The 27,457-nt window shown below is 39.2% G+C and overlaps 1 protein-coding gene across 4 annotated transcripts in view; it reads left to right on the top strand.

Moving 5' to 3' along the window:
- RTTN (rotatin) overlaps positions 1-13,638 on the top strand; it is a 209,492-nt gene extending 195,854 nt beyond the window's left edge. For 3 of the 4 annotated variants that reach the window (XM_033175487.1, XM_033175496.1, XM_033175515.1), the window contains 3 exons: positions 10,938-11,041; positions 12,159-12,228; positions 13,205-13,638. In XM_033175487.1, coding sequence (XP_033031378.1) covers positions 10,938-11,041; positions 12,159-12,228; positions 13,205-13,290 — 260 coding nt within the window. In that variant the 3' untranslated portion in view covers positions 13,291-13,638. Of the gene's footprint in view, positions 1-695; positions 1,984-10,937; positions 11,042-12,158; positions 12,229-13,204 lie in introns of those variants that run through there. The other variant, XM_033175505.1, reaches the window with a different exon arrangement.
- Positions 13,639-27,457: the final 13,819 nt, after the last annotated feature.

Genomic DNA, 27,457 nt, shown 5'->3' with positions numbered 1-27,457 from the left:
GACTCCATCTCCCAAAAAAAAAAAAAAAAAAAAAAGATCTGGAACATTCCTTGTTTCTGGTAATGCCACACTAAGTCTCCTCTGAAAACAACAGTAACATGCTGCTAGAGAAGCTGTATTGAAGTGTGCCTCAAAATAATAAAAAAAAATTGAAAAGATACTGAGAAACTTCCAGGCCAGTTTTGATTGAAAGTCTTTCCCAGACAAGTAAGAAGTATATAGAGGCTGGGCGCGGTGGCTCAAGCCTGTAATCCCAGCACTTTGGGAGGCTGAGACGGGCGGATCACGAGGTCAGGAGATCGAGACCATCCTGGCTAACACGGTGAAACCCCGTCTCTACTAAAAAAATACAAAAAACTAGCCGGGTGAGGTGGTGGGCGCCTGTAGTTCCAGCTACTCGGGAGGCTGAGGCAGGAGAATGGCGTAAACCCGGGAGGCGGAGCTTGCAGTGAGCTGAGATCCGGCCACTGTGCTCCAGCCTGGGCGACAGAGCGAGACTCCGTCTCAAAAAAAAAAAAAGAAGTATATGGAAAATTATTTTGCCCCAAGTGCATTGGCCAAGATTGTGTGCTTGGCTTTTGTTGAGGAGTGTTGAGGGGTGAGAGAACAGAAGCCGCGATTCCCCACAGTGGGGATTCTTACTGGCTCTCCTGCTTGTATTAAGTTGGACCTCCAAAGAATCATTCTCTTAATAGATGGATGAGTCAGAAATAAGTTGGTTTCCCAAACATCATGAAGGAGACTGTAAAGAAGAGGAAAAAAATGTGAGAATGGGTACTACAGACTGCTTCTGACAGGGCTCTGCACCCAAATTTGGCCATGAACTTGGCTTGAGATGTCTTCGATTGATGGTGCCTCTGGGTACTTAGCAGAAGCAAACTGCCTTAGTGTTGGATGAAAGATAAGTTCATACTGGGCCTCAGGGAACCTCTACAAATAATTTTTCAAAAGCATTAACCAGTACAAAGTTAGAGATAATCAAGCACATTAGGAGACATGGCAACATGTAGTAAGAAACAGCAGAGGGATAAAAATACCAGCCTATCTGCCCAGACTTTGAATATGGGAATTACAAAGCATGGGTTTAAAAATAACTTTAATTATACCATATTTAGATAAATAAATGACAAGCTTGAAAATTTTAGGAAATGGGAAACTGACAAGTTGAAATATTTGAAAAGAACCAAACAACTTCAAGAACTTTACTGTGCGGTATGATAATCAGCCACATGTAGCTATTTAAATTTAAACTAATTAAAATTATTCCGTTGTACTCACTACATGTGGCTAGTGGCTATCTTATTAAATAGCACAGATATAAATATTTCCATTATTGTAGGAAGTTCTGTTTTACAACAGTAACCTAGAACTTCAGTAGCCAAAATTGAAAACTTAACATACATGTCTGACAGCAAGTTAGGTATAGCAGAGAACTTAGGAATTAGAAGATAGATTAGAAAAATATTATCCAGAATGCAGCAGAGAAAGCTAAAAAGATGAGAAAGGACTACAAGAATCACAGGTAAGTGACACAGCAGATACATCAAGACAGTCTGTGTGTTGAATGAAGTGTCCTAGGAGAATGGGAGAGGAAATATTTGAAGAAATGATGGGTAAAAACTGTAAGAACTTTTCTAAGACACTAATGTCATCATAACTGACAACTCATTGTATTTGCCAAACTGACATCCCTAAACTTATAATTAAACCAATTATATTAAGAAGGTAATATGCAAAGCTCATTACTTTCTAATTATTTACAATTTACTACTGTCTATTTGCTTGAGGTTATTTATTTATATGAGAATTCAGACCTACTTGTTAAACCCAAAATTGTTTTATTGCTTTGTAATATGCATGTTTCACAATAACATTTGTTTTGTTAAAAAAGTCAGTCCACTTGCATTATCAGAGGGGCCCACCACATTAATTGACCTATATATATATACACACACACACAGTACTTTATTAAAAATGCTAAGAGAGGCCAGGCGCGGTGGCTCACGTCTGTAATCCCAGCACTTTGGGAGGCCGAGATGGGCGGATCACGAGGTCAGGAGATCGAGACCATCCTGGCTAACATGGTGAAACCCCGTCTCTACTAAAAAAATACAAAAAAAACTAGCTGGGCGAGGTGGCGGGCGCCTGTAGTCCCAGCTACTCAGGAGGCTGAGGCAGGAGAATGGCGTAAACCCGGGAGGCGGAGCTTGCAGTGAGCTGAGATCCGGCCACTGCACTCCAGCCTGGGCGACAGAGCCAGACTCCGTCTCAAAAAAAAGAAAAGAAAAAAAAATGCTTTAAGAGATAGCAGCTGGTTGAAGGAGTTATGAACTTGCTTAGATCATAGGAGTTATATATTCTGAGTGTTTGGGACAACATTTAAAAACATCACTTGATGCTATGCAGATAAGTGGACATTTGATTAGTAAGGGGACATTTGATGTGCCCTAATGAGTAGCACTTGCAGCTGTAATCTCACGTGATAAATTGCATCTGCAAGCTACTTACATGGCTTGTTTCTGGGTAGGTTATGATACAGGAAAACCAAAGGGCATCAGGTAGTGCAGATGAGGTGTTCAGGGAGTCGGCTGCAGTGTGCCCGAAACATCACTGCACCTGCCTTTCACATTGTCCTGCTGTGCATTTCCAGTTCACGTTACTGAGCAGCTTTTTTTATTTGTTTTGGTTTTTGTTAAGTATTTAAAATCCCTTAAAAAATGAATCATGTAGACAAAATTTTTGTTTATTTTATTCTGGAATATTTCATGCAACAAGTATTTATTGAGCTCCTAAAACACACTAGCATTGTGGTTGGTCTAATACCAGTGAACAGACAGTGCTCTCCGACTAACACCAGTGAGCAGACGCTGCCCTCCAACCGATACCAGGGAGCAGATGCTGCCCCCTAACTGATACCAGTGAGCAGACGCTGCACTCACAGACCCTGCCCTTGAACCAGTTACAGTTTAAATACGTGTATTTTGCAGGTTTTAGGGTGTCGAATGTATATATGGAAAGAATTCCCAATAGTGTTTCACCTTTAAGAATGCAACACATTCTTGAAATCACAAAATTTAGAGGAAAAATAGTTTGATAAAATTTAATGATATGTAAAATAGGTAATAAAATAGGTTCAAATGTTGTTCCAAAACACCCTGACAATTTCCTTGGAACTAGACTTCTGGAAATCTTCACTTAGTGAGCAGATTGCTGCAGATAATTAGTGAGTCTTGATTTACTACTCGGGCTCACTTTGCGAAAAGGGTATATCTTATATGTTAATATAACTTTAAAACACTTTCCTATGAAACATAAACCTACACATTTCTCTAAAATGTTTAGTCATTCCTTTTTGTATTTATTATTCTTTTATTAAGTTAATGCTTAAGGGAATTTTGTGCATTTGTCTTCCTATCCCTTGATCATTTTTCTGCTTTTTTTTTTTTTTATTATACTTTAAGTTTGGGATACATGTACAGAACATGCAGGTTTGTTACATAGGTATACATGTGCCATGGTGATTTGCTGCACCCATCAACCCATCATCTACATTAGGCATTTCTCCTAATGCTATACCTCCCCTAGCCCCGCAACCCCCGACAGGCCCAGTGTGTGATGTTCCCCTCCATTTGTCCATGTGTTCTCATTGTTCAACCCCCACTTATGAGTGAGAACATGCGGTGTTTGGTTTTCTGTTCCTGTGTTAGTTTGCTGAGAATGATGGTTTCCAGCTTCATCCATGTCCCTGCAAAGGATATGAACTCATGCTTTTTTATGGCTACATAGTATTCCATGGTGTATATGTAGCACCATGCAGTCTCTCATTGTTGGGCATTTGGGTTGGTTCCAAGTCTTTGTTACTGTGAATAATGCTGCAGTAAACATACATGTGCATATATCTTTATAGTAGAATGATTTGTGATCCTTTGGGTATATACCCAGAAATGGGATGCCTGGATCACATGGTATTTCTAGTTCTAGATCCTTGAGGAATTGCCACACTGTCTTCCACAATTGTTGAACTAATTTACACTCCCACCAACAGTGTAAAAGCATTTCTGTTTCTCCACATCCACTCTAGCATCTGTTGTTTCCTGACTTTTTAATGATCGTCATTCTAACTGGTGTCAGATGGTAGCTCATTGCGGTTTTGATTTGCATTTCTCTAATGACCAGTGATGATGAGCCTTTTTTTATATGTTTGTTGGCCATACACATGTCTTCCTTTGAGAAGTGTCTGTTCAAACCTTCGCCCACTTTTTGATGGGGTTGTTTGGTTGTTTTTTTTTTCTTGTAAATTTGTTTAAGTTCCTTGTAGATTCTGGATATTAGCCCTTTGTCAGATGAGTAGATTGCAAAAATTTTCTCCCATTCTGTAGGTTGCTTCTTCACTCTGATGATAGTTTCTTTTGCTGTACAGAAGCTCTTTAGTTTAATTAGATCCCATTTGTCAATTTTGGCTTTTGTTGCAATTGCTTTTGGTGTTTTAGTCATGAAGTCTTCGCCCATGCCTATGTCCTGAATGGTATTGCCTAGGTTTCCTTTTAGGGTTTTTATGGTTTTAGGTCTTACATTTAAGTCTTTAATCCATCTTGAGTTAATTTTTGTATAAAGTGTAAGGAAGGGGTCCAGTTTCAGTTTTCTGCATATGGCTAGCCAGTTTTCCCAGCACCATTTATTAAATAGGGAATCCTTTCCCCGTTGCTTTTGTCAGGTTTGTCAAAGATCAGATGGTTCTAGATGTGTGGCGTTATTTCTGAGACCTCTGTTCTGTTCCATTGGTCTGTGTATCTGTTTTGGTATCAGTACCATGCTGCTTTGGTTACTGTAGCCTTGTAGTATTGTTTGAAGTCATGTGGTGTGATGCCTCCAGCTTTATTCTTCTTGTCCAGGATTGTCTTGGCTATGCAAACTCTTTTTTAGTTCCATATGAAACTTAAAGTAGTTTTTCCAATTCTTTGAAGAAAGTCAGTGGTAGCTTGATGGGGATAGCATTGAATCTGTAAATTACTTTGGGCAGTATGGCCATTTTCATGATATTGATTCTTCCTATCCAAGAGCATGGAATGTTTTTCCATTTGTTTCCTCTCTTATTTCCTTGAGCAATGGTTTGTAATTCTCCTTCAAGAGGTCCTTCACATCCCTTGTAAGTTGTATTCCTAGGTATTTTATTCTCTTTGTAGCAACTGTGAATGGGAGTTCACTCATGATTTGGCTCTCTGTTTGTCTATTATTAGTGTATAGGAATGTTTGTGATTTTTGCATAGTAATTTTGTATCCCAAGACTTTGCTGAAGTTGCTTATCAGCTTAAGGAGATTTTGGGCTGAGACTTTGGGGTTTTTTAAATATACAATCATGTCATCTGCAAACTGAGACAATATGACTTCCTCTTTTCCTATTTGAATACCCTTTATTTTTTTCTCTTGCCTGATTGCCCTGGCCAGAAGTTCCAATACTTCATTGAATAGGAGCGGTGGAAGAGGGCATCCCTGTCTTGTGCTGGTTTTCAAAGGGAATGATTCCAGTTTTTGCCCATTCAGTGTGATATTGGCTATGGGTTTGTCATAAATAACTCTTATTATTTTGAGATATGTTGTATCAATACCTAGTTTATTGAGAGTTTTTAGCATGAAGGGGTGTTGAATTTTTTTGAAGGCCTTTCTGCATCTATTGAGATAATCCTGTGGTTTTTGTTGTTAGTTCTATTTATGTGATGGATTATGTTTATTGATTGGCATATGTTGAACCAGCCTTGCATCCCAGGGATGAAGCTTGATCTTGGTGGATCAGCTTTTTGATGTGCTCCTGGATTTGGTTTGCCAGTATTTTATTGAGGATTTTCGCATCGATGTTCATCAGAGATATTGGCCTGAAATTTTCTTTTTTGTGTGTGTCTCTGTCAGGTTTTGGTATCAGGATGATGCTGGCCTCATAAAATGAGTTAGGGAGGATTCCCTTTTTTTCTATTGATTGGAATAGTTTCAGGAGGAATGGTACCAGCTCTTTTTACCTCTGGTAGAATTCAGCTGTGAATCCCTCTGGTCCTGGGCTTTTCTTGGTTAGTAGTCTATAAATTACTGCCTCAATTTCAGAACTTGTTACTAATCTATTCAGGAGTTCGACTTCTTCCTAATTTAGTCTTGGGAGGGTATGTGTCCAGGAATTTATCCATTTCTTCTAGATTTTCTAGTTTATTTGTGTAGAGGTATTTATGGTATTCTCTGATGGTAGTTTATATTTCTGTGGGATCAGTGGCGGTCTCCCCTTTATCATTTTTTATGTGTCCATTTGATTTTCTCTCTTTTCTTCTTTATTAGTCTGGTTAGCGATCTATCTATTTTGTTAATCTTTTCAAAAAGCCAGCTCCTGGATTCATTGATTTCTTGAAGGGTTTTTTGTGTCTCTCTCTCCTTTAGTTCTGCTCTGATCTTGTCTTCTGCTAGCTTTTGAATTTGTTTGCTGTTGCTTCTCTAGTTCTTTTAATTGTGATGTTAGGGTGTTGATTTTAGATCTTTCCCCCTTTCGCCTGTGGGCATTTTGTGCCATAAATTTCCCTCTGAACACTGCGTTAGCTGTGTCTCAGAGATTCTGGTATATTGTGTCTTTGTTCTATTTGGTTTCAAAGAACTAATTTATTTCTGCCTTAATTATGTTATTTACCCAGTAGTCATTCAGGAGCAGGTTGTTCAGTTTTCATGTAGTTGCGCGGTTTTGAGTGAGTTTCTTAATCCTGAGTTCTAATTGGATTGCACTGTGCTGTGAGAGACTGTTATGATTTCGATTCTTTGGCATTTGCTGAGGAGTGTTTTACTTCTAAGTATATGGTCAGTTTTAGAATAAGTGCAATGTGGTGCTGAGAAGAATATATACTCTGTTGATTCGGGGTGGAGAATTCTATTAGGTCTGCTTGGTCCAGAGTTGAGTTCAAGTCCTGAATATCCTTGTTAATTTTCTGTCTGTTGATGTGTCTAAAATTGACAGTCGGGTGTTAAAGTCTCCCATTATTATTGTGTGGGAGTCTAAGTCTCTTTGTAGGTCTCTAAAAACTTGCTTTATGAATCTGGGTGCTCCTGTATTGGGTGCATATATATTTAGGATCGTTAGCTCTTCCTGTTGCATTGGTCCCTTTACCATTATGTGATGCCCTTCTTTTTCTTTTTTGATCTTTGTTGGTTTATAGTCTTTTTTATCAGAGACTAAGATTGCCACCCTTGCTTTTTTTTTTTCTTTTTTGCTTGCCATTTGCTTAGTAAATCTTCCTCCGTCCCTTTATTTTGAGCCTATGTGTGTCTTTGCACATGAGATGGGTCTCCTGAATACAGCACACCAGTGGGTCCTTGACTGTATCCAATTTGCCAGTCTGTGTCTTTTAATTGGGGCATTTAACCCATTTTTAAGGTTAATATTGTTATGTGTGAATTTGATCCTGTCATTATGATGCTAGCTGGGTATTTTGCCAGTTAGTTGATTCAGTTTCTTCATAGTGTCGATGTTATTTACAATTTGATATGTTTTTGCAGTGGCTGGTACCAGTTTTTCCTTTCCATATTTAGTATGTCCTTCAGGAGCTCTTGTAAGGCAGGGCTGGTGGTGACAAAATCTCTCAGCATTTGCTTTTCTGTAAAGGGTTTTCTTTTTCGCTTATGAAGCTTAGTATGTCCAGATATAAAATTCTGGGTTGAAAATTATTTTCTTGGGCCAGGCCCAGTGGCTCATGCCTGTAATCCCAGCCTTTTGGGAGGCCAAGGTGGGCGGATCATGAGATCCAGAGTTTGAGACCAGCCTGGCCCATGTGGTGAAACTTAGTTTCTAATAAAAATACAAAAGAATTAGCCAGGTGTGGTGGTGCCCGCCGGTAGTCCCAGCTACTCGGGAGGCTGAGACAGAAGAATCACTTAAACCCAGTAGGCAGAGGTTGCAGTGAGCCAAGATCTCACCACTGCACTCCAGCCTGGATGACAGAGCAAGACTCCATCCCCCTCCCCCTCCAAAAAGAAAAGATAAATTCTTCAAGAATGTTGAATATTGGCCCCCAGTCTCTTTTGGCTTATATAGGGTTTCTGCAGAGAGATCTGCTGTTAGCCTGATGGGCTTCCCTTTGTGAATACCCCAACCTTTCTCTCTGGCTGCCCTTAACATTTTTCCTTCATTTCAACCTTGATGAATCTGATGATAATGTGTCTTGGGATTGCTCTTCTCGAGGAGTATCTTTGTGGTGTTCTCTGTATTTCCTGAATTTGAGTGTTGGCCTGTCTTGCTAGGTTGGGGAAGTTCTCCTGGATAATACCTGAAGAGCGTTTTCCAACTTGGTTCCATTTTCCCCATCACTTTCAGGTACACCAATCAAATGTAGGTTTCTTCTTTTCACATAGTCCCATATTTCTTGGAGGCTTTGTTCATTCCTTTTCATTCTTTTTTCTCTAACCTTGCCTTCATGCTTTATTTCATTAAGTTGATCTTCAATCTCTGATATCCTTTCTTCTGCTTGATCGATTTCGCTATTGATACTTGTGTATGCTTCATGAAGTTCTCATGCTGTGTTTTTCAGCTCCATCAGGTCATTTATGTTCTTCTCTAAACTGGTTATTCTGGTTAGCAATTCCTCGAATCTTTTTCAAGGTTCGTAGCTTCCTTGCATTGGGTTAGAACATGCTCCTTTAGCTTGGAGGAGTTTGTTATTACCCGCCTGCTGAAGCCTACTTCTGTCACTTCATCAGACTCATTCTCCATCCAGTTTTGTTCCCTTGCTGGTGAGGACTTGTGATCCTTTGGAGGAGAAGAGTTATTCTGGTTTTTGGAATTTTCAGCCTTTTTGCGCTGGGTTTTCCTCATCTTCGTAGATTTATCTACCTTTGGTCTTTGATGTTGGTGACCATTGGATGGGGTTTTTGTGTGGATGTCCTTTTTGTTGATGTTAATGCTATTCCTTTCTGTTTGTTAGTTTTCCTTCTCACAGTCAGGCCCCTCTGCTGCCAGTCTGCTGGAGTTGGCTGGAGGTCCACTCCAGACCCTGTTTGCCTGGGTATCACCAGCGGAGGCTGCAGAACAGCAAAGACTGCCATCTGCTCCTTCCTCTGGAAACTTCATCCCAGATGTCACCCCCCAGATGCCAGCCAGAGCTCTGCTATATGATGTGTCTCTCGACACCAGTCGGGAGGTATCTCCCAGTCAGGAGGCACAAGTGTCAGGGACACACTTGAGGAGGCAGTCTGTCTCTTAGCAGAGCTCTAGCGCTGTGCTGGGAGGCCCACTGCTGTCTTCAGAGATGGCAAGCAGGAACAGTCTATTAAAGCTGCGCCCACAGCCGCCCCTTCCCCCAGGTGCTCTGTCCCTGGGAGATGGGAGTTTTATCTATAAGCCCCTGACTGGGGCTGCTGCCTTTCTTTCAGAGATGGCCTGCCTAGAGAGGAGGAATCTAGAGAGGCAGTTTGGGTACAGTGTCTTTGCCGAGCTGTGCTGGGCTCTACGCGGTTTGAACTTCCTGGTGGCTTCTTTTACTCCACGAGGGGAAACCGCTACTTAATCCTCATAATTGGCCCCTCTCCCCACCAAGCTCGAGCATCCCAGGTCGACTTCAGACTGCTGTGCTGGCAGTGAGAATTTTAAGCCAGTGGATCTTAGCTTGCTGGACTCCGTGGGTGTGGGATCTGTTGAGTTAGGCCACTTGGCACCCTGGCTTCAGCCCCCTTTCCAGGAGACTGAACAGTTCTGTCTCGCTGGCATTCCAGGTGCTACTGGGTTATGAAAAATCCCCTGCAGCTGGCTTGGTGTCTGCCCAAATGGCCACCGAGCTCTGTGCTTGAAACCCTGGGCCCTGGTGATGTAGGCATCTGAGGGAATCTCCTGGTCTGTGGGTTGCGAAGACCATGGGAAAAGCATAGTATCTGGGCTGGAGTGCACTGTTCCTCAGGGCACAGTTCCTCACGGCTTTCCTTGGCTAGGGGAGGGAGTTCCCTGACGCCTTGTGCTTCCTGGGTGAGGCAGTGCCCCACCCTGCTTCTGCTCCCCCCTCCATGGGCTGCACCCACCGTCTAACCAGTAGCAATGAGATGAGCCAGGTACTACCTCCGTTGGAAATGCAGAAAACGCCTGCCTTCTGCATTGATCTCACTGGGAACTGCAGACCGGAGCTGTTCCTATTTGGCCATCTTGCCAGCCACCCTAGTCTTTTTTTTTTTTTTTTTGAGACGGAGTCTTGCTCTGTTGCCCAGGCTGGAGTGCAGTGGCCGGATCTCAGCTCACTGCAAGCTCCGCCTCCCAGGTTTACACCATTCTCCTGCCTCAGCCTCCCAAGTAGCTGGGACTACAGGCGCCCGCCACCTCGCCCAGCGTTTGTATTTGTTAATAGAGACGGGGTTTCACCGGGTTAGCCAGGATGGTCTCGATCTCCTGACCTCGTGAACCACTGGTCTCGGCCTCCCAAAGTGCTGGGATTACAGGCTTGAGCCACCGCGCCTGGCCCCTAGTCATTTTTAAAAAAGATCAACCAGTATGATATTTGATTATCGTTTTTATATAGTAGCTCATTCTATTGATATGTTTGTATGATAGTCTATAATTTATCATGAAAGCAGATCGGTTTTTCTGCCTGCCAAAATGTTAGCTATAATTGAGTAACTCATTAATATAACTAATTGTATACTTATTTTTGCACACTTGTGGTCTTTAAATGAACATGCCTTTTGTTGAATTCAGGCCAAAAAAATGAGGCAACCTCAGTGTCTTTGACCCTTCTGTGCCTGACACGAAAACAATGTTTTGAGGTTGTCCTCCCAAATACCACATGACGTAAAAGATTGGTTTTGCCATAGTCTAGTGATACCAACTTTGTGTTTGCATTCTAATGGGAAAAGAGGCGGGTGTCTGACTAGTCCAAGATAAGAATACAATGCAGTGTCTGGGACTGAACTTTTTAAAACTATATGTTCATTTTTAGAAAAAGTCATTACTATGCTTGCTGCCTGTCTGGAAAGTGAGAATCAAAATGCTCAGAGGATTGGAGCAGCGGCGCTTTGGGCTCTGATTTACAATTATCAGAAGGTCAGTTTTAAAAATCATTGTTACACCTGGGGAGCAGACAACCAGGTATAACCCAGGTATAAACTCTTAGAATACATCCAAAGGTGTCAAAAGAGTTACAGCAAAAGAAAAAAGACATAAAGTCAAAGACCCGTGTTCCCTCTGCTCATTCATACAATTAGTTAAACCATCAGTTGAAATCTTTTTATTTAATCATTTCAACAGAATGTCTCAGTTTAGAAGAGAATCTCTGGATTTTTTCCTCTTAATTTAAATTGATTTCCTATATTATTAAAATTTTAGTATAGATTGTTTCTTCTAAAAGATGTATCAAGGGAAAACACATCTTAAAGTAAAACTGAGTAACAAAAGTTTTATCCAATTGTATAACTCCCGTTTCTCTGGCTCAGTTCTTGTAAGACTACAGCACAAAGCCTGCTCTGAGAAAAGAGCAGGCAACGTGGAGATGTGTGTTCCACTCTTTCTCTGACCTTTGTACTTCTGTTTTATTGCAGACATCTCATTCCCAAGAGAAATACCCATAAGTATCTAGTGATTAAATAGCCAAATGACAATAGGATAGACAACCATTCTAGAATGGTGTTCTCTCAGCTGACTATCTCTGCCTGGGCTAGTTTTCTCCTTGCTGGCCGGAGTCACATACACAGGACAGAGGCTGTTGCTCTCATTCTCACCTGGGTATCCCCAGAGCTTAGCACAGGATTTGGCACTTTGTAGTCACTGCATAAATATTTGTTGGCCAACTGCTAATATTTGGTATACGTGATCAGAAATCTGAGGTTCGAGGGAGTATGAAAAACTGAAACCAACGTTGACTAGTTTAAAATAACAAATTGAGATTAGGGGAGAAGGAGTAAAAGAGAAAGGAAGAAAGAAAATGGGAATAGAGAAAGAATCAAGTTAGGTAAGAGGATATGGGCAAGACTTCAGAATGTGCAAGGGGATTGGCTCAATAGGTTGTATTATACTAAGATAGAACTCTCTAGCTATATTATTCTATTTCATAATATTCTGTCTAATACTCTAGTTAGCAATGGGCAGAATTAGTGTTTTGCTATCATGATCCATAACACATGGCAAGAAACCTAATTAATGGATTGTTCTATATTATCTGTAGGCAAAAACAGCTTTGAAAAGTCCATCAGTAAAAAGAAGAGTGGATGAAGCATACTCCTTAGCAAAGAAAAGTAAGTTGCAATAAGAAAGAGATTATAGTTAAACTTGGAAGCTATTAAGTGAATTTTCTGATTAATGAGATATTTGGACAGGCTACAGCAAAATGGCATTGTAAAATGTGCCAATATTCAGTATGTGCTTTAATTATATCATTTTAAAAAATAATAAAATAGATAGATGAAGGTTTAAGATGTGATCGTTTCTAAAAATGCATCTATGATCTTCATCTTATTTTTATACTAAATTTTCTTTGCCAGTAGTGACCGCTGTGCTGAAGTGTGTTCTTAGTGATAAGAACTGGCCCAATTAGAATTAACTGTGAGCAGAAAACTTGGATCTAACATCAGGGAGCTAGAGGACAGACTTCTAAGAATTGATCCTATTACCTCTATACCCATGTTTCCCTGTGACGTGGTCACAGTACTAGAGATGGCTTTCTTTTCAAAGCACATTATTCATTTTTAGCTAGACCAAATTTCAGTGAGCGTTATTCTCTGAACATTTTTTATGCTAAAACACTGAACTGTGTCTTCCCTGTACTGTAATATATCTGTTTGTTATTTGTGTTTTTATAGTCTGATTTTTTTTTTTTTTTTAAAGCAGGGGCGGTTTTAATTTGTTTTAGCTGTGACCGTGAATTTCTGGAGCTAGTGAATAATTGAGTTAAAGTTTGTGCTTTAGGAAGGATGGTACATAAAAAAGAGTAATGGCGTTTATTTGGAATTATAGTTAATAGTATCCATTATGGGGGTACTTTTAAAAAAATACTCTGGGTAAGCTATTAATTTAAAAAATGTATTAATTTTGTAACTTGTTTATTTTTTTAAAAATGCAAAATATTCTGGAATACTATTACATCAAGAACTTAAATAGAGCTTTAAATTATATATAAATCCTGTTCATATATATTTGTTTATGTGTGTACCTGTAAGTATAGTACCAAGCTTCAAAAACTAGTATTTCTGTACTCTTATTTTTCTATTTCAGCTTTTCCAAACTCAGAAGCAAACCCTCTGAATGCCTATTATTTGAAATGTCTTGAAAACCTCGTGCAGCTCCTTAACTCTTCCTGATTGCCATGAGATGCTACACCTTGAAGCTGATAGCCATCAACAAAGGAGCTAAAGTTGAAGCCAGCTGTGTGTAGCAGCTGTTACCTGAAGACATGCTGCCTCTCTACAAAGTGTTGATCCCCTTCTTTCCCATGAGAGAGAGAACGGGTGATACTCCAACACCGTCCGGTCATGGCAGCTCTCCAGAAGTAATAGCAGCTGACAACTATCTGTGCCTTTTCCTTTCTGTTGAAAAGGCATATAAAGTTCTGGGAACATAAACATTTTTACCCTTTTTCTTTGCCATTTATTTTGTAAAAATCCTATTTAACAGTTATTTAATAAAATAATATTTTTAGAAACTAAAAATTGACTAATAATTGCTGCTTACAGACTTTTATCAGTCTCATGAATATTAATTTTAAGAGTTGAAAGAAGACATTGTGTCCTGGTTTTTTCTCTCTTTTTTTTAAATTTTAACTGATGTAAAATTTGGCTCTGTCAGTACAAATCCTTATTTTCAAAGCTTTCTGTTATCCAGAGCATCCACACTGGAAAAGGGCTATGTAGAAGTTAAGTGTGCATTATTTGTAAAGGGCTGTGTGAAAGTAAGTGTACATGATTTGTAAGTAGCTTTCTTAGGCAAGTTTTAGTGATGTTACCTTCTTTCTAGATGACTCTTAAATCATTACATTTATAATCTTCACCTTTGGCTTCTGCAAGGCTGTATAATAAAGAACGAAATAGAGTTGGGGCTATATAAGCCTGGGTTCAAATTTAGCTCAACCCAAAACATCATGAAGAATAGAGTAAGACTGAAAAATGCAGAAGACGGCCGGGCGTGGTGGCTCACTCTTATAATTTCAACTTTTTGGGAGACTGAGGTGGGTGGATCACTTGCGACCAGGAGTTTGAGACCAGCCTGCGCAACATGGCGAAATCCCATCTCTCCAAAAAATACAAAAATTAGCCATTCCTGGTCTTCAGCGTCTATAATCCCAGCTGCTCCAGTGGCTGAGGCACGAGAATCTCTTGAACCTGGGAGGCAGGGAGGTTGCAGTGAGCTGAGATCCGGCCACTGCATTCTAGCCCGGGTGACAAAGCAAGACTCTGTCTCAAAAAAAAAAAAAAAATGCAGGAGGAACAAGCTCTGTAAAGTACTCTATTACATAATCTTACTTAACCTGTAGTTTTGAGTTCGGCACTTAAACCAAAATCAAGTACTAATCACTTTCAGCAACTTTCCTAACACTTTTGAAAGTGAGAAAATTGTGTCTAAGAGAAATAAAAGGTGAAATAATAATATATATGTTTGCATGTACACGTCATATACATGTACACATATGTCATATACATGTGTATATATTCATTTAGGATAATGTTTTCAGAAAAACTAAAGATCATTTTAAGTGCTGTTAAATTGCTAACAGCAATACAATAAGCAATGATGTTATTTAAGCTGGAAGTATGAGGGCAAAATTTATGTTAAATGCAGAAATAGTACAGTTAAGTTTGTAATGTCTGAGAATTATTGATTCGAGATCTGAAAACTAAGACGAGGAAGCTCAGAAGTTTCTGAGCCGCCCAAGTTAATTTGTAGTGGAAAACTCGCCAATTCTGAGAGCAGGCGTCTTAGGAATGATTTTTCCCCTTTCTCCTGGTGTCTTATATTCCTTGCCTTTTTTCTGGAATTCTCTAATCAGCCCTCACTGATAAATAAATGAATTTCTAACTTCCTTCATAGCTCCTTTGTAACTCCTCCTTCTATGTCCCAGGTACTATTCTCGGAACTTTTATCATTTAATCTATCTTTTTCTAAAGTACTACTAATGTCTTTTGTGTTCCAGGTGAATAAGTGGAGGCGCAGAGCGGTGAGTAATGTGCTCATTGACTGTGATTGGTTATCAGTGAAGTGGAGGTTGGAACCCAGGATAACGAAGAGTAAGTTTGGCTTTTCTTTATAAAGCATTTATTCTGCCCCTCTACCACCCCCTCCTCCACTGAAATCTCTCTTTTTGTATTTGAATCTTACAGGTAAACACCATTTTTCAACAAAAATTTAGTCTATTCAGAGAAATGATACTATGGTTCATTGCTTGACTGATTCACATATCAGAGTAGGCACTACCTCATCTTCTTGGAACCAGGAAGGGTTGTTGTAACTGATCATTTTCCCTAGCAGTTCACAGTAGTGCCGGAGGGAGAGCTGTAGCCTAGTAGTCAGAACCACCCGGAGATGTTACTTGCCAAAGCCCGGGGGACTGCAGACCTTGGAGAAAGGAGAGGGCCTAGGGCTTTAGGGGAACTTGCATTTGCCTCTCTTGGTGTCCAGGAATGTGAAGCTCAGGTACACGCTATGGTCCAGAGCCTGGGGGACAGTCCTTGCAACTGGGTCTCCTGGGATTGTGACCCATCAGCCAGTGGGGACCTTTCAGCAGGAGCCTTGAGGTGACTGGCCCACTGCTGTAGCAGCTGCCCTGCCTCTCCCTTGGGGACCAGCATCAGAATCCTCAAGTGTGTGTGCTGAAATGCAGATTCCTGGGCTCAATGAGGCAGGCCTGTGTCTACGAGAATTTTTAGCAAGCTCTCCAGGTTCTGCTCACCACAGTTTGAGAACCACTGATTAATCTCCATGATTGCAGAAAACTGTCTAGAACACGAAAATTATTTCATATAACTTAACTGCTGCCTGATGAAATTGGGTCTTGAATCTGGGTCTCTTGAATGCGAACCAAATGTTTTTTCTTTCACACATGCCCAAGTTTAAGCAAGGATCCAGAAAATAGGTGCAGGGGACTAGCTCATACCTCATGGTGTCCAATTTCTCCATATCCTAGCATTTTTGGTGGGCTGAGTTACCGTGTGTGCTGTGGAAGCACGAAAAGGTAGTGCCACGTCACACTTGAAGTGCAGACATTGATGCTGAGGCTTCTGGACTTAAGACCTTGAGCAGTTTGAGGGAGGAGGCAGCCATTAGTTTTGAAAACAGGAAGCTAATAGGAAAGTAGTGTTAGCAGACCTGGCTAGACCCTTTTCCCACTCTTCCTAAAAACACTTTCAGAAATCAATAGTTGAATGTACCTTTTTTTTTTTTGGTGTTCTATAAAGAATGGAGAAAAAAATAGAATTTTGCCTATTTAACTCCAGGTCACCAGTTTTCCTTTGTAGTGTTAAATAGACTCATCATCCGTGGTCATTTTGCATCATCAGTCTTTGGGGCTGCACCTTGTGTATTCCCCATTTCTTGAGGTTGCCAGATCCCCAAGTCTGCTTCTTGACCCATGATGTTCCTCAGATTTGGCAGAGTGATGGTTAAGAGTAATGACTGGCATCCCTGCTTCTGCATTAAGATCTGCTTGCAGTTATCTCAGGAATGACAGAGCATAATAGAGCGGTTGAGAGTAGAGGGCCCTTGAGTCCTGTGGACCAGGAATCAACCCTGTCCTCACCACTCAGTTGTTGGAACCCTGGAACAGGCTCAAGACTAACTGGGGACGAGGATACCTACCTTGTGCAGTTGGTGAGAGGACTGAGTGCTTAGCCTGGTACACAGTTATCCTTTAGATGTTATCAGTGATTTATTCTTACAAAATTCTCAAAAACATCTGTTTCAGCAAAAACTTTAAATCTTTTGTGTCCTTGCAAACTTTTCCCCCATCTGAGAGGGGATGTGCTGGGAAGTGAGTTGGGCTGTGAAAACTAGTTTCCAGGTTCCAGCATCCCAGAAGGATTGTTGGTTCCTGGTGGAGTGCATGTCCACAGTCCTGGGGTGACTGATTGCACAGACACTTGGCAAGGCACCATTGGGAACCCGAGTCTCACAAAGCACTGCATACAGGCATTATATACACTTGGGGTGGGCACATTTTGTTCTGCTTGTCATGTTGTCTTGATTGAGTGTCGGTTGGCAAAATATTTCTCTTTTTCCATCTGACTTGTGTAAATGGAAGATTCAAAAAATTATAACCTTAGTAACCAAAACAAAATCTTAGCTTAAAAGAAATCCTTCAATTTGGGAGTAGCCATTTTTTTTTCTTTCCATTGATCATTGTTATCCAAAGACTAGGGGCCATGGATGATAAAATGCTATTGTTTTGGTGAATTAGGAAACTTAGTTTTGGGGAACGTAGAGTTTATTCTTCCTAACTTAAAATTTCTCATAGGAAATTCATTATACAACTCAAGTTTCCTTATGCAACTCAAGTCCCGCACCTGGGTCTATGTGGGACTTTACTGGGCCTCAAGGCTCAGATGTACGAAAGACTATGCCAAGACCCCGGGATTCTGAGACTTGGCAGCAACACAGAAGGAGCTCAGTGTGATCCTACTTTAAATGTTTCCAACAATGTTCATTTTTGTATTTTGTTTGCTCCTTCCACATTGGAGGAATCTGCTTCAGAAAATAAATCTTTAGACCCATGTTTTACAAAATACTCATATGGTAACATTTAATAAATTTCTTTTTAACTAATTTTGCATGAAAGCTAAAAAAAAAAAGAAGTGTTTTAGTACAGACTCCAAGGTAATGTTCTTTGACACAGTTCTACTTTTCAGCGGCATCCTTACCTCACTTTGGCCTCTGCCAATGCTTGTGCCTTCAGAGTATCTGCACCCATTTGGGTTCTTCTGGGCAGTGATACTTGGCAGTCTGGTAGCAGATTGCTTGCAGTTCCATGTAAATTCTGAAAACATTCTTTCTTTTTTTTTTTTTGAGACAGAGTCTCGCTTTGTCGCCCAGGCTGGAGTGCAGTGGCGCCATCTCTGCTCACTGCAAGCTCTGCCTCCCGGGTTCACGCCATTCTCCTGCCTCAGCCTCCAAGTAGCTGGGACTACAGGCGCCCGCCACCCCGCCCGGCTAATTTTTTTTTTTTTTTTGTATTTTTAGTAGAGACGGGGTTTCACCGTGTTAGCCAGGATGGTCTCGATCTCCAGACCTCGTGATCCGCCCGCCTCAGCCTCCCAAAGTGCTGGGATTACAGGTGTGAGTCACCGCGCCCGACACATTATTTCTTCAAACAGTTTATTGAAGCATTCTTTCTTTGGCTTACCATGGAAGTAAACAGATTATAAAATGGGAACTTACTGTTTTTAATTGGTTTCTGGTCATATTCATAAAGATTGGATTGCAAAGAACCCGTTTGTGGGTATAATACCTGATTTAAAGTTATATTCTGTATCTGCTAGGAATAGCCACAATTTGATTGAGTAGAAACTCCAAAATAATAATGGCTTCAGTAAGAGAGGAGTTTCTTCTTCTTTTTACTGTTTTTGTTGTTGTTCCAGGAAACGCACACATGGGCAGTCTTAGCTAACAGTGTCCTCAGGGACTCAAGTGCCTGCTTTTCTGCTCTGCCTTTGCACGTTTCCTTTAGGAAGTTACCTCATGGACATCAGGAAGGAGAAAGCCTGGAAAAGGACTTCCTCAGCTGTGTTTCCCTTTAAGGAGCCTTCCCAAAAGACAGGTCCAATAATTAGAGCTCACATCTCAGACAGAAAAGCACATGGTCACTCAAAGCTTCAAGAGAGGCCAAGAATTGTAGTCCCTTATTTGGGCACATCACCAGATCCAGTAGCACAGGTGTCTGCTAATAGAGAAGGGGAGGAGGTGTTTGGTTCGGCAACCACCAATGTCTGCCAATGTTCTTGATTTGAGAGAAAACTGATATAATTAGGGGGGGAAGTATTATCTTCCCAAGTAAATAAGATTATTGAATTTATTCAGTCTGCATTTAGACTTTGTGATTAGTTCTAGCTGCATTCAGAGCTAAAAATATTAGTGTCAGAGAAAGAAGTCAGATGCCTTTCCAGTGGAAAGCCAAATGCCCTCTGTGGAGTTTATGCCTATGAAATGCAGCCATCAGCTGTCAGGATCCACCTTCTCCTCAGGGAGAAATGAGGCTGGAAGATAGAATGGTTGGTGTGAACAGATTGCCAGCATTTTCACAGACAGTAATTTAAACCTGGCTAATTGAAAAATAAAATTAATCTTAACATTTTAAATATGTACCTTTAACACTTATGTATGTAAATATATACATATATGTATCTAAATATATATATATTTTTTATGTATATAAATATATATTCCACAAACTTTTGATTAAGGGCTGAGGCCTTTTTAGAGTATAGTTCCCTTATTGGTGTTAATACTGTTATTTTTAAAAATCATAAATCACACCTAATGCATTTGGACAATTTCCAGTTTCAGTTTCTGAAAGTGGAGCAAATACTAAGGCACATATTTAAAGCAACCCAAACTAATGTCTTCCAGATCTTTTTTTTCCTCTAAGAATTCTTCCAGATTTCTACCATGTTTTACTTTATTTGGTAGTTGACTTGCCACACCAGATTCAATAGCAATTTTTAAGTGACTCCTTGTTACCAATTCTTTGCAAAACATTAAACTTAGTTCTTTCAGTAACAGTTATTTTTCTGATCACTTCTGTCATTAAAATTTCACCAAATTCTATAATTCCAGTAATAAGTCTTAAGTGATGTAAATGGGTTGGGAGCAAGCACAGCCAAATCTCCGTAAGCATGAAACTCACCTAGGGGAAGCCAGAGAGAGTGGCACTAATGCCCACCCCTTTTGCCCCTCCCCTGCTCATGTACTCTGGCATCAGCCAGGATGTTTTATTGGGAGAATGGAGAGAATTCTTTATCTGAGCAAATCTGTTCTGTGATGGCCAAGTGAGAGAGGCTATGCCATTCTATGACCTTTTGAGATTTCTTCAAACCTTGAACTTCCTTTTGTTTGTTTTTGTGGTTACTCCTTTGCCTGGCTCCCTATTATTAGAACAGAGGTTTCCCAAGGGTACGTGTACTTGCCTGGAAGTTATTTTCAACTCACCTTGTACCCTAATGCCCTCTTCAGATTCTCTGGCTTGCTCATCCTATGCCTGTTCTTCTCATACCTCTTCAATTCTTCAACCTTCCTCGCCCAGAGTGCGCCTCCACCCACTTTCACATTTACATTTCTGCCTGTTGTAAAAGGCCAAAATGTCACCTCTCCCATGAAGCTGTGTCAGATTCCCCACCTAGGAAGAAATGGTTTACTCTGAGTTTCCACAACTCTTTTAGATTTTAGTTTTGTTGTTTTAAATCTTCATGTCCCTTAGCCCTTTCGCCCTCATACTATGTTGATTCTCATACATAGTTCCCATTATCTCCATAAAAACATGACCTTTGATTGAGTTTGTAACTCCCCGCCTCTCATGACGCCGTGCACAAAGCAGGTGCTCAATATATATCGAATGAATGAATATGACTTTATTAGACAAAGCCACAGAATTTCACAGTGTAAGTTAGGTTCAGAATTTATTGACTTTTTCAAAATTTGCAGAACCGTAAGTGTTTCTTTTATGGAATAGATTTCTGTTGAATAGATTACTGAAAAAAGTACAGCTTAAAACACTTAAAATTCTTAAACTATCTTTTAGTTCAATGAAGAAGGAGAAAAAAACAATATTTTTGCTAGGATTTGAAAACACTAGCACCCACATGAAACAGATGCCAATCTAAACTTTAAGGATCTTTTTTTTTTTTTTTAAACTAGGAATCTTACTTGGTACATCCTTTTGGGGAATAGAGTGTAGGCATCAGCTTTTTGAAAACAACAGTAAATTCTGAAAAATGTGTAAGCTGCAATGCCAGCAGTGTGGGAAAACAGAAGCAGGCCATTTGCATTACCCATGTTGTGTGAAAGGTACAAATCAACAGATCACCTGTCAGCTTCCTTCCAGGCCCTGCTTCTTAGTGTGCAGCAGCAGGCACTGTAAGAACTTGACTTTGACTAAAATAAACATGACAGTATTTTCTTTGCACAGAAAGAGAGGAGGGGGCAGCGGTAAAGACTGAAAGGGAACGTAGTAACTCGCCTTAATGAAAACTGGTGAAAATGCATATTCTCTTGGTACCATCACAATAGGGAATAACATACCTCATTGTATCACTTTAAATCTTTCTTAGCAGCAGCTGCTATGTGGAAGAATGAGGATACTGCGTCTCTCATTTGGTGATTCTGAGTTTTGACCCAAATTAAGAAGTTCTAAATACAAAGTATGATTCACAATTGGTAGATCCAACATGTATAGCATGAGCTAGGTATGATTTAAAGCCTTCAAATGGTTAGGGAAATAGGGCTAGGGCTGACCAAGACGCTGACCTATCAGGACTGCCGATCCCTCTCCCAAAATTTCCTTTAGGATGGAGAGAGAATTGTAAGAAACCAGCTGAGTCATGCGGGAACTGTTGGAATGGCTGTGTTGGGGGTGGGGGATGCATCTTTCTTCAGGGGCCGCGGACAGCCCAGCAAGACCATGAGAGGGAAGACAGGTGTGAGGGGGGTAGTCGGTAGTGGGGGCTGTTCTTCTCCCATCCATTGCCTTGGGGAAAACAGTGCCTGCCCCTGGCAGTTTGGATTTCTGGTCCAAGTATGCTCATGAGCAAACTCTGGGCAGCAGCACAGAACCTCTGTGCTTATGAGGAGCCTGGAACAAGCGTGGGTCTCCCTGATCTCATTAGGCTCTTCTGTTCCCTGCCACTTGAGACCCCCACAGAGCTAGGCACTACAGTCTCAAAACATTTCTTCCTAATGCTTCTCACTGGGGCAGCAAAGGGCGAGGACCTGACAGCAAAGGTGTTTTGGGAGTGGGGAGTGACTGACTGATAGAAGCCTAGAACTAGTTATCCATTATAGGCTTATGCACCCCTTGACCTGTCTTGGACTCATACAAACTAAGGGCTGGCCTTCCACTGTGTCTGCCTGATACTCCAGAGGAAAATGAACTTATCGGGCAAAATAACAGGACATCTGAGGAAAACAACATACCGAAAACAGGTTTTCAAAAAGAAGCAGAAGCATTAAAACAGATGAACCAAGAATTTAAAATCAGTCAAAGTCATTGAAAGAGATGAGGAAAGAAATTAAAAATATAAACCCCAAACAAGAAAACACGGAGAAGAGCAGAAAATATGTGCAACAAATATAAAAGACTACAATAGGTAGAACTAATAATAGATACAATTGAGTTATGAATTAATGAATTAGAAAACAAGATTGAGGAAATCTCCGAGAATTATATGTACACTAAATAGAAATGATGCTATAATAGTCCTAAGCCCCAGATTTGGGAAACAGCCCAAATGCCTATGAAAAGAATGGATAAATAAATTGTAATATACTTAAGCAATGAAATACTGTTCAACAATGAAAAATAAAATACTGAGAAATACAACATTATGTATAAACATCAGAAACTGATCAAAAGAGGCTTGACATTAATAAAAGTTTATACATACTTCATTTATATGAAGTTCAGTAACAGGCAAAACTAATCTCTCGTGACAGAAGTCATGATAATGGTAACTTAGAGGTGGAGTATTGACCCAAAGGTACAAAACAACCATATGTCTTCTATACCTCGATTTATAATGTTCTATGCCTTGATTCAGCTTATGGTAACACAGGTGTATGCATATGTAAAATGTCTTTAAAACTGTGCATGTTATATATACATTATAGTTCAATAAGGTACTGAAAGAAAATTAACTAGATAATATCAACATGATGGACATTGGAAAGGGAAGAACAAAAGATGTAAGATAATGCTACCTTGTTATTGAGGTGGGTTTTTATTTTTTAAGAAAAGATGAAAAAATGGACAAATTAAAAGAATAAATATGACAGAAGCGTAAAACCATATCAGTAAAAGTAAATAGACTAAACTTATAAATGAAAGATAAACTTGATTTTATGAGTTTAGTCCATTTACTAAAGTTATTTGAAAGACTGAGTTTTAAAATCTAAATATATATTATTTAGAGTATTTACAAGGGTGAAATGAAAGAGTGAAAACAAGTAACCAAAATAAAATTGGTAAGTTACTGTCAACTGATACTAACATGAATAAAATTAACTTCAAGATTTTTTTGAAATGGAGATGAGAAAGATCACTATATTGATAAATGATTCAATTCACCAAGAAGATGTAACAATTTTAAACATGCATGCATCTCATAAAATAACCTCAAAGCATATGAAGCAAAAAGTGGTAGAAATACAAGGATGATTTGATTAACCTGCCATCACAGGGACTAGCTTTCTGCACATGCTCATAGGTTAAGCAGGTAAAAACTCAAAAAGGTTATAGAAAATCTAATACAATTGATAACCTTGGTCTAATGGGTATATACAGAGTTCTGTAACCAAGATTTAGAGAAAATACATTTTTCCTTGTTTCATATGAAGAATTTACAACTATCAAGTATTAGGCAACAGAGTCTCAGTACATTTCAAAGAATAGGTCCATATAGATGAAGAAGTCTTACCACTATGTGAGTAAGTTAACAATAAGATAGTATCTTCACATATTTGGAAATTAAAAGACACACTTCTAAATAACCCAAAAGTTAAAGCAGCAACCACGATGGAAATTTACTGCATGATAATGAAAACACCACACTTAAAGACCTGTGGGATGCAGTAAAAGTGAAAATGTTCTCCCTTTTTAAAATCTTCGTGGGAAATTTTTAGCTTTAAATCTATATAAAAGAAGAACGCCTCAATGAACTACATTATGTCTATTTTAAGAAGCTTGAAAAATAATGAAAGATTAAACCTAAATTAAGTTAAAGCGAGATAATGAAAAAAACAAGAGCTGAAGTCAATGAAATAGAACCAAAGACCTAATATAGGAAATCAACAAAGCAAACAAAAAAAGGATCAGTTATTTGGAAAAAAGAGCAGTAAGTAGTCAGATTTCTGCCAAAAATGATCAACTGAAAAAGCAAAAAGATACAAATACTACAATGAAGGTAAATGTGGACATACATACATATAGAGATTAAAGAGATACTACTAGGATATTATCAACAATTCTATACTAGAATATTTGCAAGCATAAATGAAATGGATGAGCTCTTGGGAAAATATAATCTGCTACATATGGCCTCAAAAATAATAAACTTCAATAGTCCTATAGCTATTAAAGAAATCAAAGTCGTGATTATAATCTTCCCGTTAAAAACAAGACAGATTGTTTTTTGACATGGTTAGGCTTTGTGTGAATAGAGAGGGACACTTACTTAGATTTTGTTTTCCAAAGATGGCCAGGACAGTATTTCCTATCCACTTACTTTTCTTAAAAAGTGACTTTGATACTTCCCCACTCCAGAGGAGGGGTCTGTAATTCTATGGCAAAGGTGATACGATATAATTTCTAAGGTTAGATGATAAAAGATGATGCGGCTTCCCATTGGTTCTCTTGGAACCAAGCCACCGTGTTGGGAGAAAGCCATGCAGCCACACGAGGAGGCCATGAGTTCTGCATGACAGTCATGGCTGAGTTTCAACCCCAGTCGTGAGTGAATGAGCAGATGACTTCAGCTCCCAGTCATTGAGTCACCCCAGCCTTTGTCTTTCCAGCTGAGGTCCCAGATGTCATGGTAAATGGAGAACAATTGCTGCTGGGCTTTTGCTCAATCATATCCCACAAAATCATTGAGCATCATAAAATGATTGCTCTTTTACATCATTAAATGTCAGTTCTTCCCAAATTGGTTGATAGATTTAAAACAATTCTAAACCCCGTCTCTACTAAAAATACAAAAACTAGCCGGGCGAGGTGGCGGGCGCCTGTAGTCCCAGCTACTTGGGAGGCTGAGGCAGGAGAATGGCGTAAACCCGGGAGGTGGAGCTTGCAGTGAGCTGAGATCCGGCCACTGCACTCCAGTCCGGGCGACAAAGCGAGACTCCGCCTCAAAAAAACAACAAAAAAAACATCGACAGTATATTACTATAGAGTTTTATGCAATTATTCTGAACATTATATGAAAGAATAAATATCTGAGAATAGCCAAGACATTTTAGAAAGGAATTTTGAAGAGCAGCGGTTTTAGAACTTAATATTAAATTATGGTAATTAAAACAGTCTGATATTGGGGTGGGGATAAGAAAAACATATGGAAATTTAATATATGGCTAAAATGTTATGCAATCAGTGGAGAAAGGAGAGACTACTTAATAGGGTAAGAAAAAATGCTATTCATATGAGAAAAGATGAAATGGGATTCCTTCTTTACAACATATGGAAAAATCAATTCAAAACGACTAAGGACATATATGTCAAAAACAAAATATTAACACTCTTATTAGAAAAATAAGTTTAGACCATGGGCTAGGAAAGATTTTTTCAACTAGATTTTTAAAAATGCATTGACTATAATAGACAAGATTGACAAATTTCAATATATAAAAATTAGAAACGTTGTTAATTGGAAAGCACCATAAAGAAATTTAAAAAGGTAAGTTATAAATTGGATGAAAATATCTGCAATATATGTTACTGACAATGAATTAGTATCAACAATCTATAAAGAACTTCTACAAATCAATAAGTGGAACATAACCCAATGGAAAAAAACAGGAATCATGAGCAGGTATTTTCAAGAAAAGGAAATTCATAGACCAATAAGCACATAAAAAGGTCTTCAATGTAATTTTCATTTAGGGAAATAAGAATGAAGACCATAGTGAGTTACCTTTACACTCAAATTATGGCAAAAAGTAAAAGACTGATAGTAATAGATGTTGGAGAGCATATAAATTCATGGGAGTTTTTATACATTCCTAGTGGAAATGGAAGTAGTTGCAACCACTTTGCAAAACAATTGGACATTACTTTCTAGAGTTCAACATTAAGATGCACTATGATGTAGTAATTTTAGTGCTTCGTGTGCATCCCCAAAATATTCAGGAGAATATGAGCATCAAGAGGCATGTAAAAAAGTGTTAATAACAGTATTCTTTACAGTGATGACCACCTGGAAACATCCCAAAAGCCCATCAATGGGATAGTTAATGAATAAGCAGTTTACGTGATTCAGTTTACTCAATGGAACATTATGCAGCAGCCAAAATGAATGAACAATAACAATATCCAACAGTATGAATGGATTGTAGTAGTAGAATCTTTTATTGTGGTAAAAAAAAAAATCATACCATAAGAACTTCCCTTTCAAATAATTAATTGTGCAGTGTAGTATTGTTAACTATAAGTATAATGTTCAATAGCAGATCTCTAGAATTTTATACCCATTGAATAGCAACTCCCCATTTCTCCCTCCCCCAGACCCTAGCATCCAGCATTCTGCTTTTTGTTTCTATGTATTTCACTACTGTAGATACCTCATAAAAGTGTAATCATTCAGTATTTGTCCTTCTATAACTGGTTTATTTAAATTAGCATGATATCCTCAAGGTTCATTCATGTTATTATATACAGTAGAATTTCCTTCCTTTTTGAAGCCAAATAATACTCCACTATGGTCACCCAACCTGGAGTACATTAGTGTGATCTCAGCTCACTGCAACCTTGGCCTCCTGGGCTCAGGCAATCCTCCCACCTCAGCCTCCCAAGTAGCTGTGCCACTATGCCTGGCTAATTTTTGTATTTTTTGTGGAGACAGAGCTTCATCCTGTTGCCCAGGCTGGTCTCAAACTCCTAAGCTCAAGCAATCTGCCTGCCTCCACCTCCCAAAGTGCTGGGATTACAGGCATGAGCTACCACATCCAGCCCACATTTTCTTTATCCATTAATTTGTAGATGGACATTTAGATTATTTCCACATCTTAGGTATGTTAAATAATGTTGCACTGAACATAAGAGTGAAAACATCTTGGAGATCCTAATTTCAATTCTTCTGGATAAATACCAGAAGCAGGATTGCTGGATCATATGATAATTCTATTTTAGTATTTTTTTGAGAAATCTGTGTACCGTTTTCTATAGTAACTGCATCATTATATATTCCCTCTAACAGTGCACGAGAGTTCCAATTTTTCCACACTTTCTCCAGCGCTATTTTTTTTTATAATGGTCATCCTAATGGAAAGGTAATATGGTTTTGATTAGCATTTTCCTGATGATTAATGCTGTTTGATCACCTACTTCTGTTGGCCATTTGTATGTCTTCTTTGAGGAAATGTCTATTCCAGTTTTTTTGTCCATTTTTTAATTGGTTTTTTTGATTCTTTGCTATTGTAGGAATTCCTTCTATATTTTGGTTATTAACTCCTTAACAGATACATGGTTTGCAAATATTTTCTTGCATTCTGTAGGTTACCTTTTCACTGTTAGTTGTTTTCCTTGCCATTCAGAAGCTTATCAGCTTGATGTAATTCCACTTA

This window comes from Trachypithecus francoisi, unplaced genomic scaffold (assembly GCF_009764315.1).
Source record: "Trachypithecus francoisi isolate TF-2019V2 unplaced genomic scaffold, Tfra_2.0 Contig01474, whole genome shotgun sequence".
NCBI classification, from domain to species: Eukaryota; Metazoa; Chordata; class Mammalia; order Primates; family Cercopithecidae; genus Trachypithecus; species Trachypithecus francoisi.
Note: the sequence above shows the minus strand (reverse complement) of the source record. Positions and strands in the feature narration are given on the sequence as shown.